This window comes from Vanacampus margaritifer, chromosome 14, assembly GCF_051991255.1.
Source record: "Vanacampus margaritifer isolate UIUO_Vmar chromosome 14, RoL_Vmar_1.0, whole genome shotgun sequence".
In the NCBI taxonomy this organism is placed as follows: Eukaryota; Metazoa; Chordata; class Actinopteri; order Syngnathiformes; family Syngnathidae; genus Vanacampus; species Vanacampus margaritifer.
In genome coordinates, this window is record NC_135445.1 from 10,757,523 (window position 1) to 10,773,679 (window position 16,157).

The 16,157-nt window shown below is 36.2% G+C and overlaps 1 protein-coding gene across 4 annotated transcripts in view; it reads right to left on the minus strand.

The window, feature by feature from the left end:
- astn2 (astrotactin 2) overlaps positions 1–16,157 on the minus strand; it is a 250,188-nt gene that overhangs the window by 102,821 nt on the left and 131,210 nt on the right. For 2 of the 4 annotated variants that reach the window (XM_077585479.1, XM_077585481.1), the window contains exons 8-10: positions 11,794–11,878; positions 10,893–10,967; positions 4,776–4,913 (exon numbers count right to left, since the gene is read on the minus strand). The exons of 1 other annotated variant lie outside the window; for it this stretch is intronic. In XM_077585479.1, coding sequence (XP_077441605.1) covers positions 4,776–4,913; positions 10,893–10,967; positions 11,794–11,878 — 298 coding nt within the window. The remainder of the gene's footprint in view (positions 1–4,775; positions 4,914–10,892; positions 10,968–11,793; positions 11,879–16,157) is intronic. One more of the 4 variants, XM_077585480.1, reaches the window with a different exon arrangement.

Here is a 16,157-nt window from a genome sequence, read left to right on the forward strand (position 1 = left end):
AATTCAAACCCAAAAAACGTGCAAACATAATTGTAATACTTTTTCCTTTACTCCCAAAACACATTTAAGTTTTTTTTTTTTTATGCAAGAGCATACAGAAGGCTTTGATGCAGCTTCTGACATGAAGTGGCGGCTTCAAGCAATGGTAGTTGTTGCAAAAAATGATCAGCAAGTGGCAGCAGAGTATAAGATATATAAAGAAGAGACTCTAATCTTTCTTTTGGTAGGTTCCATGTTTTTATAGCAATAGAACACACTATTCTGTGGGCCTTGAAAAATCAGTCAAAATCCAGTAAAACATCCGGGAGCTTCAGTGATAATCGCTGAGAGTGAATGAGTTAAACACAGCACTTCTCCATAAAAAAAACAACAACATTACATTTTATCCACTTTAGCCAAACCTAGCATTATAAACTACATAGACCATGATACTTTGCGCCGCTAAGCCAATAGGAACACACTCTGCACTCTCATTCAAGATATTGGAGAGCGGCAAACCTATTGGTATGTATTTAGCTTTTTGTCACTGCTGTTATTATGCACAAAAACACAATATTGTGCTTTTTAAAAAATGTTATACTGTATAATAAAATTATCGTATCGTATGGTTTATATTGTGAAAATATCATACTGTGACGTTTGGATATTGTTCCATATCTAACCAGGAAGTAGTATCTGGTCAATTCTGCTGAATTAAGCCCAAAAGGTATTTTTTTTAAAAAAACAAATTTATGTGGGTGAGTATGTGTATGTGCGTGTGTGCGTGCGAGTGTGTGTGTATTCATTAGTTCACCTAAAACCTATTAAAAAAATCCCATACCGCTCACCTAAACCGAACACTTCCAGCCAGAGTCGTGAGGTCGTCAGGAGACCCGAGGAAGGACCAAAGAAAACAAAGGAAAGTGAAATCCAGCACCGACCAGACACCACCCACCGGGCCACCAACCAGAGTTCTTCACAAACCTCAGAGACATCTAAATTCCAGCCCAAAAGGTCTTAATTTTCCACAACTTGATATACGTGATCTATTGCTACTGCTAAGAACTTAAAGCTAGAGTAGCGGAATATCGACTAGACAAATGACTTATTCCAGGTGACGTTTCCAAACGGTGGGCAAAGTGAGATCAATTCTATTGGAGCACAGTTGACCTCAAAGCATATTCACTGCATCTAAACAGTGACTAATGTACTACTGCTATAAATCTCCGTGCACGCCTCTTGCTTGTGCAGATGATGAACGAGCGAGGGATACTGCCCAAAGTTAGAGAAGTGCGCCGGCGTGATTACAGAGTGTGTTATTGGTGTGCCCCCTGCGCTTGATTAATGCCCCTCGCAAATATGCTGACTGGTGTTGAATATTGTAAATTTTCTTTAAAAAAAAAAAAACATCTCAACAACCCAAAAATCTCATTGGCATTGAGGGTAAAAGTAGCAGATGAAAAACAGCAGCGAGATTCTAGTGATAAAATGAAAGCATGCACATTTTTGAGATCCTGCGGGTTTGATTTATGTATTTGTTTACGGTGTCACTCACACTGACTAATGGCACATTTTGATGTCTCGCTTGATCGCAGTGAGTGAAGTCATTCATCACACGGCTTTGGCTACTCTGGGGTATCTCTTTCAACTGACAAAAAAATTAAATATATAGGCTGGAGATGTCAAAAACACCTGAATCACGGGGGCGGTTTGCTCAAGAGAGTGAAATAGATGAGACAGAGTGACTGATTTATTTTTGTCATTGTATCAGGTACATAGAAAAAAAAGATTAAAATTAAAATGCAAAGCTTTAAAGCAAAAACATTTGTCACATTTGACACAATTGGAAACTTTCATTTGCTTTTTTTAAAGCGGTGATCGTTTGATGATACTTTTGATGGTAATACTTCTAATGTTGCACAAAATTTCCTCGCAAACGTTAGGAAACACATCACAATTTGTCCCAATTTATAAAAAATGTGCACGTATACAAAATAGTGCGGTCATTATCAAACATTTTTATAATTGATTAATCTATCGACTATTCAATCGATCATTCAGTTACTCAACCAAATTCATTTTAATTTTGCATCAAAGTGTATTACGAAAACATTGGTAAAAAATGCTGATATAAATTAAATATAACATGCCATGCCTTATTTCGGGGTGCCGATCAAAGACATCATCATTATACAAAATAGTGCGGTCATTATCAAAATTTTTATAATTGATTAATCTATCGACTATTCAATCAATCATTCAATTACTCAACCAAATTCATTTTAATTTTGCATCAGAATGTATTTCGAAAACATTGATTAAAAAATGCTGATAAACATTAAATATAACAAGTCATGTCTTATTTCGGGGTACCGATCAAAGACATTATTAATCAATTAGGCAAACTAAGACATTATAGCCGATTACCAAGATTGTATAAAATTCTAAATATTGCCCAATCCAGCCGATCAGAAATCAAATTCAAATAATAATCCAAAGTAAAACAGACATCGTTAAAAAGCTGAAACAAAAGCACGACTCACTACTTTTTGACATCAACACATCTATCATGTCATAAATAACATCAGACAGAGACAGTGTGAAATCTCCACAAGATCCAAAATTGAAACGCTCCCACAGGACATATCGGTACATACTTTGGATAATGAGCCCCCATTGCATTATTCATGACAGATCTTCCATTTTACAAGAACTAATCACAATGCCGTGCTACCTGATGTGGGCTTTTAATAAGTTCATAAAAATGTCCTTGTGAATTGTATGTGGATTATGTAGTTGTTTCTTAAAAGTGTTATCACGTCTCTTATTTAAGTAATCTTAAATCTGTATAATAGATTAGAAAACAAACAAAAAAAATTGGGTATCATTTCAATAAGCACCAAAAGCCTACAATATGAAAATTATATATTTTTTTCTGATTAATGCCTTTACTTCATATTCAAGATTGAGCACATCTACAATGAAGTTTAAACAGGGTAGTACATCACATCCGATTTTATCTTCAACTAGGAATGCACCGAGGCAAAATCAATATTTCTATTGTGTTATTTTTTTTTTAGCTATTTATCTTTCAATAGAAAACAACTTTTCAAAATAGAAGTCATATTCATGCAAATGAATAGCAAAGCCCATTGAAGGTCAGGTTATATTCTGTGGAGGGAATTCTGGACTCCAGAGGCAGAATTAAAAAGCCTCTAACAAGTTTGTATCTATGCAATGAACGCCGCCATATGCTGAGATGAATGCAGCGACTCTTAGTCTTATACTGTAATAAATAGAAAATATAAAATGTCTTTACCCATCTCGAAATGGGAGACAGACTTGTCTATAGCACCGGAATCTGACTTTTGGATTCAAGTTTGTGAAAACGCATTTAAAATGACAAAACACACAAATTTACAACTTATCCAATATAAAATTATTCACAGAACATACATTACTCAATATAAGATGAAGAAAATGGGACTCTCAGACTCCGACATTTGTCTCCAATGTTTACAAAACACTACAGACACTTATGTTCATGCTTTATGGTTATGTACTCCGGTTATGTATTTCTGGACTAAAGTCTTAGAAAAACTTTCCGCTATTTTGGACTGTTGGATACCTTTATCTCCAAACTTGTGTTTGCTAGGTGACCCAACAACAACTGACTTACCACATAAACAATTTCAATCTACACTTGTAGCCCTTACTATCGCAAAAAAAAAACAATTCTTGTTAACTGGAAAGATAAACAAAGTCTGAATATCGACCAATGGTCTAACCTCCTCATAAATCACATTTTAATGGAAAAAATATCTGCCTCAAATAAAAACCAAATATCAAAATTTATAGAAACATGGTCTACGTATATAGAATTGTTTAACCTAATTCTGGTTACTTAATTCTTTTTGTTAGCGAGAGCCACTACATCGTGATAACTTACATTGATGTTTCTGCATTTGGCAATTTATTATTATATTATATTGTTAGTATGGGATTTTTTTTTAGTGGGCTTTAGGTGAACTGATGAATACACACACGCACGCACGCACGCACATGCACATGCTCACCCACATACCAAAAAAAAAAATATATATATATATATATGTGTGTGTATATGTATATATATTTTAAAAAATTTTAAAAATTTAAAAAAAAGAGAAAGAAAAAAAAACTTTTTTTTAATTATTATTATTATTTTTTTTTTTTAAAAGGAGAGCAATGATGATGTCAAATCGAATGAACAATACTGAGCTCTCCTGAGAAAAAAATAATAATAAAAAAATAAATAAATAAATAAAATAAATAGAAAATATGTGTATTGGAAAGGAAATGGTGAGATACTATAGACCCACAAATATAGCATAGCAAGTGTCTTACAGAACATATTTATACATTTTTGGGAGCAAATGAGTTAATTTAACGCAGCAAAATGTTGCTTGCATATACTATACCTCTCGAGTATTTTATATTTTTTTTTTAATCCTGGAATTAACCAATTAACAAACATAATCTGAACTGAAATCAACGTGCAAAAAAAAACCTCATGGAAAAAATTGGTGCAGCAAGGATTCTGATTAATGAAATATTAATAACAAAAATTTTGATTTGCATATTTTTTCAAGGAATGATGGGGTTAAACAAAGGACTCCGTTTGAAGGTGCACAAATCATCCCAATTGCAATTTGCTCAAACAATTTAAAAGTTTGAGTAAGATTAAAATGCGGTAGGAATCATCACAGAAAAAAAAAATCCGTCATTATGGAGATGAATGGTCCGTTCCGACTCACCTGACCTCTCCCGGGTCTTCGGTCACCAGCACGTCTGTCTTACAGCTGGCGATGGGATTGATGGACAACTCCACCGGCGGCACCACGAAGCTCTTGCTGACAGGCAGCCACAAGCCTTGGCCCAGACTATAGAGTGATCTGCGTTAGCACAATCACCAGACGGACATTTCAAGCAAAAAAAACTTTGTGACAAACATGATCATGCAACAACACTGTGTTTATGCCTAACGGATACCCCGGAAAATGCAGACATTTTTACAATATGGGTGATGACAGATTGCGTGCAGCACAGTCATAAAAGTCAGAGATTAGTTTTGCTGGTAGTGATACATTCAAATGCCCTTAAACTTGTCAAATGTGGAGATTAACCTGAATTTTCAAATATAGTATGATTTGACAAATGTTATATATAAGAACTAGAAAAATTCCCGCGAAAATTTTGAATGGGACTGCTGACTTGTAAATGAGCTGAACGGTTTAAAATTTAAACGACTGGAATCGGTCAAGACATGTGGAAGTTAACCATAATCAACATCAACTAAAAGTATCTCACTGTCCCTTTAAGAAAAATGCACTTTCTCGCACACACATTTGACTTTGAAAATGAGCTGAACAGTTTAAAATTTAAACGACTGCAATCGGTCAAGAAATGTGGAAGTTAACCATAATCAACAGAATAACGACATGAACCAAGTTACTGAAACTCTAGTCCAAATCTTTAGCACCTAATAGTTTTTGGATGACTGCTGCAACAAGTGATGGTAACATGAAGCTTCATGAAGCACTTGTGATATATTTTTACTCCTCTAGATGACGCTCTTGGTTTAAAGATAAAGCCCAGTGCAATGAAAATGGATTAAATAAAAGATAAAAAAAAATCCACTGCATCTTTAAACCAAGGGCACCATCTAATGGAGTAAAAAAATATTACAAGTGCTTCATGAAGCTTCATTTTACCGTTACTAGTTGCAACTGTCAATCAATGGTTTGATTTTGGTGGGTTCGTATTCCTGTGTTTTAGACTGGACGCAGCTGGAGTAGGTATTGGCCAGTTTTTACAGAGCAAGGGGCTTTGACTCAGATCCTCTGTGACTGGTATTGTGTGTTTGAGACCATCTGCCCGGTGCTGTTTGACAAGAAGGAACAATAAATGAAGACACAGACTGCTATGCTTGCTTCTAGCACTCGCTACTGACTGGGTAGATGATGCATGTTTGTCACGTCGATAGAGGTTTATGAGTGCTATCTTTTAGAGCTTTAAATGACATTACTTGTTAACAAAATTAGGATGTCCGGCATCCACTCCAAGTCAAGACAATGTTTGATAACACAAGATAGATATTGTCCGATCTTTTTCCATTGCTGTTTGTAAACACAACATTCAAAAGTGAGGAAGCAGCCAATCAGGAACGAGCGTGAAAGCATCCCACTAATCAGGAATTTGCATATGCCACTGATAATTGCTTGCCTCTGTGGCTTGGCTGTAATGAAAACGTTGAATCTCCACCCAGAAACGTCCCAGACAGAACTAAACAAATCCTTTAGACCATACGTTTAATTTATGTTTATACTTACAATAGAGTAGGGGTGTGAATTGACCAGTACCTGGCGATTCGATTCATATCACGATTCATAGGTCACAATTCGATTAGATACCGATTAATCCCGATACAAATCTATAGATTGATTATTGCGATTTCTTTTTAAAACTCAAATTTAGAAAATACAAATCAGTAAACTTGTACATGTACACTGTAAGATTTGTATGAAAATGTATTTATTTATCTGAAAATTCAGGCTTATAACTGAGTCACTACATTTAACAAACAGGTTGCAGTCTGTTTGAACAGCACTGAAATGAAATATTAAGGCTTAATGTTCCATTAATATAACATTCTTCCATGCTTAATGTGTGAATCCTAACACTAAGTAAGACGTTTTGTTGAATATTCCCATAAAAAAATGGATGTTTAAAAATCGATTTGGCCGCATATTGAATCGATATATTGCCGAATCGATTTTTTCTAACACCCCTACAATAGAGTGACCAGATTTTCAAAAATAAAAACTGGGATCATGACAATTTTGATGAAAATAAAATATACAATAAACTCTCACCGGCAACTATTTATAACAAATGTAATCGCTAGTCAATCCGGTGGTTGTGTTATTACTTTAGCCAATGCTAAATGCTATCTTGGTTGACAGCTCAACAGTGCTAAACAAAACAACGCACTCATCGTTATCCAACCTTTTTTTTTGCTACTGTGTGAGTGGTCATTGAACACACCTCGAGTCAAATATTAAACGCGAGTGAGTATAATACTTATTTTCTTTTGCTTCTCCAAGTAGCTATCAATTGTTGAATGTGAAGACTTTTTTATTTTTATAGTTTTTTTTGCAAATCCGTATTTATAAAACTGAAAATCCAAAACGCAAAAGTGTGTTTTTCATGTTTTTAAATGAAAACAATGTGCCACCAGAAAGGCTCAGCTCACGTTCAGTTTGACTACATTTCCCATGATTCTTAGACAAGAAGCAGGAAGTAGTTGTACAAAGTAGTTACGGTACGACGCAATTGTGAACGTGACAGTAAATAGGACGGAATTTAACAGTCAAATGCCTTTTAATTGCTTGATTATATGAATCCACATGACAACTGTGTGAGTGACATACACATGGGCCAAACAATTGACTTTGCTGACTGGAATAAACAGAACTTCGGGACTGGACTTGGGTAAAAGTGGGACAAAACGAAGGGGCTGGCAAAAATCCGACAGGACTCGTGACATAAGGCTCAAAATCGAGACACCAGGCTCAAATTCAGGACTCTAAGGTCACTGTAACTTACAATAATGTTAAAACTTTACTTTAAACGTTGCCTGTCCATTGGTTTACAACAGACATCGTTTTTTAGGGCACTAACGTAAACCAAATTTATACAAAGGTCACAACAGGTCACTAACTTATGCTAACATAATAGCAAATTCATTATTAAAGGAATTATTTGTCTATGACACTCCTAGGCTTTGAATATACAACAACCTAATAAAAAATGGCAACTACCGCCATGTCTGCTGCCTTGTAATATGCCAGGACCGTCTTAAATCGAGTACTGGCTATACTGTTCATAAAGGTAGTGTATTTATGTATCGGAAATGTTGTTTTAAAAGTTGAGTGAATCAAGGTACTTTAACATATTTAAATGAGACGGATGCTGCTTGTTTTTTTTTTTTCCTCCAGAAGAAGCTTCAGGAGGAAATACAAAGATTGGAATCAGCAGGAATCCAACATGCAGGAGGAAGGAAACAAGATGAGGCCTCACTAAGAGCATCGAGCATGACTAGACTTTCATCATGTGCTGTTTGATGTCTATTAGCAGGTGGGAGACAAACAAACACTTCAGCAAAAAAAACATCAGCTCAGATGTTCTGATCCAAAATCTTGGAAGATATATTTAATTAAAAACCCTCTCAGGTCACAAGCCACATTATCACACACACCCTTATCATAATGTGCAGCATCAAAGATGACCCACTTGCCAAAAACGTCTTCTTGGATGCCAAATCTAAGCAACTCACTAGCATCAGGAAAACTATCTCGCCGTAACAGACTTTTAAATATTTCCTCGTAAATTTTCCACAGTGCTATTTTTCCACCCTTGGAGCTGATCCGACCGGGAAAGGCACTGCTGGTTTCTTCCCAAAGCTTCCTATCTGTAAAGCCAAATCCCTGCTGAGATTAAACTCTTCCTTTCAATCGCCTTAGAACTGGAGAACAGGGCGGTCTTCTCCGCCCTGGTCTTTACTCTACATACATCATACAAAAACAAAAGCGCTGGTCTACGCCTCTTGATCAATAGTTTCATCAATCAAAAGTTTAGTTATAATAACCGTGCCCAGTTCTTCCTGAATTCTCAATCCAATTTTATGTTGGGATTTTTTGGAAATGTTACCTGTCTATTTTTATGTACTGTATGTCAAGTGAAATTGGGTGGTGTTTAATTATTTTTTTTATTATGGAATCAGGGAGAAAAATCCCAAAGAATAACAAATAGAAAATAAAAAACTGTGATAATGTGGTATGCGCTCCCTCTTCTTTCTAACTATGGATTCAGAATTAACCAATCACATGCAAACTCATTTAACAACCCTGGAGAACCCACGGGGTCAAATTTGGCCCCTATAAATTCTGCTACTCAAATAACAAAGACCTTTTTTTTTCCCAGCAGTGATCTCCTGTGTTCTTGTTTCCATTGGCCAAAGTGTGTTTGTACATTCAAAATCCAGTTCTAAAATGCAACAAATAAAACCAAAAAAAATTATATTGTTCAATGTAGCTGTCTATTTGATTGATTATTTTCTTAAATTCTAAATAGTTTACTGACAGTTTTTGTTATTCAGATTTTTCGAAATGATACCCCTAAATCCCAAAAGGGTCAAATTTCGCCCTAATCCTAAATTAGGGAATAAAGGGTTAAAATTGAAAAAACATATATTTTGGTGTTCAGTGAATTTATAGCAGTCATTTAATGTATAATTCATAATTTTCCAAAGAAGAAAAGGGTTCTTGGGTTCTCCAGGGTTAAATAGGCGTCAGCACACAACTGATACCATGTAGCGTGCCTTTGATAAACTACAAATTAAGTTGAGCTATTCTAGTAGGCTTTTCATGACATTTTTGCAGTCACATTTTACAGCCCAAGCCACGGTCCTCGCAGAGCTTCCACGGGATCAGAGGGATCTCATTTTCAAAGGTATCAGTCAGGAGAAGAGTACAAACGAATTTCAAAGGCATTAAATGTACCGCGGAACACACTGAAGGCAGAGTCATCATCAAGTGGAGAAAATATGGAACTACACTGACCTTACCAAGAACTGGACATCTCTCTAATTGATGAAAAAGAGGAGGTTCTGACAACTACTGGCTGTTTTTTTTTACATGTGACAAAAATCTCCCGTCTCATTTATACGACTGAGTTATGGGGTAGGGTGGCAAGACGGGAACCTTATCTTAAAATAAAAATAAAAATAAATACAATTAAATAAAAATGAAACCAAGGTTAAACTTTTTGGCCATAATTAAAAAAAATATATATGTTTAGTGCTACTAAAACAATGCTCATGACCAAAAGAAAACCACTCCTACTGTGAAGCATTATGCTTTGGTGTGGTTTATTTAGTTATTTATTCATTTATTTTCTCCAGCCACAACTGGGGCCTTATAGGGAGGTGGAGAGAATTATGAACGGTTTGATATAGCCTGTCAGGATAATATTTTCTTGCAAGTATGCAAAAATATCAAGAAAAGCCTACTAGAACATCTGAAGTTTATTTGAGGTTAATCCAGCCTTTCTCGAATAGTGGGGCTGGGCGCCCTTGGGAAGGTGTAGTGCGATGCCATATTGTCACCCTCTTAAAATAATTGTCTTTTTTTTTTTGCAATTTTTTTTATATTTTTAACATAAATCGTCTCATGATGCAAATGGTTGTGTTTCATGTGTGCATTTCTTTTTTGTTTCTTTAATATTTAAGATACAATTTTATGCACATGTACATAAAACTATTTCTAGAAATACTATTTGTAGTTGTGATGAAGAGTTGGGGTGTAAATTGCATGTGTATATAATTGTATATGATAGCTAAGTTGAATGCTAACGACAGCTAACCGAAATTTTATTACAAATTGCTTTTTTTCTTTCTTCTCTTCAGCTCAGTATTGTTCATTCGGTAATTTTACCGATTTGACATGTCATCATCATTGCTCTCTTTTTTTAATTATTTTTTTAAAATTCATTTTGTATTATTTTTTTAATACAAATTGCTGATTTTTGAACACCCATCATGAATGGGAAGTCTAGCAAAAATGTCAGTAAAATAATTTGAATGGCGCCATCCAGAGCCAGCATTTCGGCTGTTTGGCCACACCAGAGGACCTATGGTGGAGGTAGGACTGTACCCCAGCAAAAGTTGCATTATCGTATCCAGCCAGCTGTGTCTGTTCCTCTGCGGGCATCTTTTTTTGCTCCATCATCCTCACAAACACATGCCCAAAAAACAACACACTCGCAAGACGGCCAACGGAGGTCATGCGATGGTGAGACGTTCCGCAACTCACCTGAAGATTCTCTCCGGGGCTTGTTCGCCCGTAACCAGGTCGTAGCCTTTCTCAAGATTAGCATACGGCCATGGCCTTTGCAGAAGAAGGAGAAGGGATGATGTCATCACACAACTGCGTGGTTACGACATGACTGAGTACACAATTTACAGTAGCAGATGGAACGCGCTTTATGGTACCTAAATAAAACAGACACATTAAAAGCTGTGTTTGCACGTGGCTAAGATTACCGTCTGTCACCGGCCTTCCAACAAAACGGTGAATGGGAACTCGATCCGCAGCTGGACGGGATCCAGCAGATGACAGGCAGAGGTGAATGTCAATGTGACACATTAAACATTGTCACAGTTGGCTGCTTGGCTCATTTGACTTATTTTTATCCCTCTGTTGGGTTCATGCGTGTTTTCTAAGGTCAGATTTAAGCACATTTCAAGAACTTTTGTGAGAAATTTGAATATTTTTTTCAAATATGTGATAATGAAGCCTATATTTTCCATCCCAACTAGCAAGTGACACATTTTTAAAGAAATTTCAAGCTTGTTTATATAGCTTATATTTGGCCTCACCTAACATTGAAATGATACAATTGTACCTTCGGCAATCTAAATGGAAGAGAATTTAATTGTTCTGCCTGTCACTATACATCGCTGGCCTAAGTAAATAATGAGAAATTGTATCATTAGTGTGTCTTGTGTTGCAATTTACTTAACAATAACATGAAAGCTCAACATTTTCCAAAACGACTCTGAAATCCCTTATTTCAAGATCAACGCACAGTATACAAAATTCTAAACATAATCAAACAATCAATTTTACGCCCAGTCTTTTGGTAGTGTTTTTTTTTGAGAGACCAACCTGCATGTAAGTAATGAGGTGCATTACATGTGCAGGCAGTGCTTACCCTTCATTCTGACCCCAGTCGCTGCGAACGCAGAGGTGTTTATGGACAAGATCCGGGGAATAGCCGTCGTGACAGCTGCATTCTCCTGAGACGGAAAGAAAAAGAGGCGGCAGATATTTGTTTATTGTCAGCAGCTGAATAAATTACCATTTAGAGCAGTGGAACTTAATTTCCCAGCTTCAGTTTTCCACAAAAGAAACATTTGTAAAAGCTCAGTTGATGTAATTCACCATATTCAGGAGAAAAGCTTGATATTCACAAATGATGATGAATATAAATGCAGCATCAGAATTTACAATTATTTTAATCTAAGAACTAAATCAAATGAATCACTGTATTTATTGCCTTAGCTAGTATCAGTCCATTATTGATTCATTGTTGTAGAAATATATCTTCAGGTCTGAAAAAAAAAAGTAAAAAAGATACAAAATACATCATTTAGGGAAGCCGGTTGCAATTAATTGGCCAAAGGAGCCATGTGAGAAATGAAAATTGGACAGCAGCACCAACAAATAGCTAGCTAGCTCGGCAGCTAACTAGCTAGCTAGCTAGCTCGGCAGCTAACTAGCTAGCTAGCTCGGTCGGTCGGTTGGACAGACACACAGACGGACGGGCAGTTTGGCCCAAAAACTGCCATTTTCACTAGTCTTTTTTTTTTGAAAAATAGTTGCTAGAAGGATCCGAAAGTCAGTAAAATATAATGAAAATGCCGCTTAGTCATAAACCCTGCAGACAAAAGTCATAACTCTTGATCGCCTATACGCACCACATGCATATGTTGTGCTTTATTTTGACTTCATGAACACTGTCTGCAATGAGAGACTGTGGACACACTTAATATGTGAGGCCAGGTCTGGTTTAAGGTTAGTTATAATGTGCTTTAGGCTATAAAAAAAATAAAAAAAAAATAAAAAGTTTCATGGTGTAGGGCAGTGGTTCTCTCAATGCATGGTCTCAGTACCTCTACTGGTAGGCCAGCTCTCTCATGGTACACACAAATAAAAATGTAAATAAATAAAAATCACTGAATTAAAATAGAGCATAATGTTACAGTGGATTTTATTTTTGTTTTTAATCCAGTATCATCGTATGGGGGGGGGACAAACTCGGAACAACAAGAACAATAATAATAATAAAAAAACATTGTTAGTTTAATTTTAGTGGACATTTACTTATTTATTTTTTAGGGGCGTCAAAATTAGTGCGTTCATTTTGAGTTAATTTAAAGTTCCTTAAAGGCCACTAATTTTATTAATGCGCGAGTGACCGCCCCTTACTTGGAAAGCCGGTACTGGGGGGATTCCAGTCGCAACGGGCCAGGCACGTCCATGTCAAAATTTTGCAGTAATAAATTTAATAAAAATGCATGTTATTTGTGGAGAATGGGATCAAGTTGTATTTTACAATTTTAAAAATGTGAAGAATTTCATAAATTACTTTGTGTTAAAGATTAGATAACTCTTCATATGAAAAGAAAAATGCACCGAACTGTCACCAACGTCTTACAAATGCAATTATTCCAGCTAGTGGCAGAAAAATGACCTTAACACAAATCAATATCAGACTTGTTTTTTTACATTAGAGTACATCTTTTTAATTTTAACTAAATCTTAAGATTTATTAGGAAATTACTGTATCAATGACTAAAAGTTGCAGCCATATTTCTATTAAATATTTTTTCTACTCTTTATTTTAACAAGAGTATGAAAACTTAGTAAAAAAATGTTATTGTACATTTAGAGCAAATATACAATTTGAGATTAATCGTGAGTTAACTGTTGAAGTCATGCAATTAATTACGATAAAAAAAATTTAATCAGCTGAAACCCCTTATATATATATATATATATATATATATTATTCAATTCTGCATATAGTGTTTTGTTACTTCTACGTGCCTGTAAATAAAAAAATAACTGCTAGATAGGATTCATGATGCCTTTCAGAAGGATGGCATTTGTAGAGTCTTAGGTCAGATTTCGCGAAACCCTTGACTGTTCTCAAAATAAATGGTGATTGCCGCACTCGCTCGGCCCGCTTTTGGAGGCACAACGGTGGAAAAATGCGTAATGGCCAGGCAACACCATTCACATTTTATCACCTGCTGTTTAATAATTTACTGGCCGAGTTTATAGGCTCTCCGCTCGCTCAAGGGGAGACGTGGCTGCCATATAGGATGCAGTTAAAGAGCGGCAACAAATATTCCGATTGCCCTTTGTCTGGTAAATGGTGCCTTGCTGAAAAGCAACATAAGCCGCAATAAAGTTGGGAGAAGGCAGGATAATAGTTGCACCCAAGACAGCATTCCATCTGATGAATAATAGCTGATTCTTGCAAAGCATCAGTCTTATTAATATGATCTGTGGGTGGACTATGCAGTAGCTAACTGAAAAATAGACCTTTAAAAGCCATATTTATTTATCTTTAGGATTGTTACTTTGACCGCTCTTATAAATCTATTTTATTACTTGATTTTTTTTGTGACTCCAAATGACAAAAGAAAGTGACAGACTGTGTTTGCGAAAATAAATATAATAAATCATAGAATAGCAAAATTACTAAAACAAAAGATAAAGGAAAAATACAAAAAAATCAAAGGAGAGATATGTTTCTGTTTTCTCAATTCCTAGGTCTCCGTGGTCAAAAAACAAAACAAACAAAAAAAAAAAACTTGAATTGCAGCATGCCTGTTTTGAGGAGGCAATTCTGATGCAGTTCAGTTGCGAACAAGTGAAGTTGGATTTCTAATTAGAAAAACAAAGGAAGCAAGGAGGTTCGTTCACAGGTCTTTTTACGAGGATACTTATGATGATCGATGCCGCAATATATTCTTCCTTACTAGGGCGTTTAAATGTGCGACAGAATGAATTGGCTAATAATGGGGACAGCTCGTCGTAATAAAATGATAACTGGAGTCATCACATTATTAAAGCGACATCGACAGCGTAAAGCACATGAAGTTCTGTATTTAATTGCTAGCGCCTGCTATGGGGTGATTGCATAATTATATGTTACAAGTGACGACAGCACGTACACTGTATAGGCGTGCTGATTTTTTTTTTTAACAAAGGGCAGCTCTCTCTCTCTCTCTCTCTCTCTCTCTCTCTCTCTCTCTCTCTCTCTCTCTCTCTCTCTCTCTCTCTCTCTCTCTCTCTCTCTCTCTCTCTCTCTCTCTCTCTCTCTCTCTCTCTCTCTCTCTCTCTCTCTCTCTCTCTCTCTCTCTCTCTCTCTCTCTCTCTCTCTCTCTCTCTCTCTCTCTCTCGCTCTCTCGCTCTCTCATAATCTTCTTTGTTGTTGTAGTTTTTTTTGTTTATCAGTGGTAGTCCAGTATTTTCTGCAGCTCCAAATGTGATGATGTCCGTCATTATGGAGTAATGGGAGACATTTATGGGGCAAAAATATTCACAAAAATAAATGAAAACTTCCTATATAAGCCTGCACATAATTAGAATAATTATATTGCTGTAGAATATCAGTGTACAATGTTTTTCAGAATATGTATTAAGCAATTCTGTAATATGTCACTTGTTAAAATGCTTGCAACTCAAGTGAAGTTGCAAAAAGAGTGTAAATGCATTTTTTCGTCATAAATATTAAACACGTTCATTATTTGAGACAGTCGGCCCTGACTGATTTTAAAATAATAAATAATAATAAAAAAATAAAAGGCAAACATTGTCGAGCGTTTGACGTCTTTCGTCTGGAAAGGGCAAAACTGTGACAAAAACAGCTACATGACTTGGTTTATTCCAGCCTTTCCTTTTTATCATCGGTTTTATCCATTCACAATGGAAATAAATTCTTTATTTACACCATAGTCTTCACAGTACTCTTTAACAAGCATCACTGACGAAATAAAGTCAAACTCCAGTCCCTGTAGAACCCACTCTCTCCACACATGGTTAGTTTATCTGCCATTTAACATTTCCACCATCTGTTCGGCTCAGATCAAAAGTAACTGTCGCCCATGTTGTCATGTTGAGCGTTCATCATTGTTCCGTCGTGATTGTGAGGAATGCTACTTCGCTGTGCTGGCAGAGGACACTGATGGAAATAGCACGCTCTTGTGAAGAGCACCTTTAATTTTCGCTGGCGGACATATTAGGTCGTTCCCCCAAGGAGACGCACGGTACTTGAGGGCAATCACTCATCAAATAATCTTGCCGCCGAAAAAGGACAGATGAAAGGGGAAGTAAATTGGGAGCGACAAGGAGACCGGGCGAGACAAGAAGCATTAATACAAGGAGAATCTCCGAATGTAGCAAGCTCTGATAGAGTAAACGACTTCAAAATTGAATTAGAGTGATTACTGCGCCCGCTATGTATAAATACACGGGGGGGGGGGGGTGGCTGTGTAGGCGATC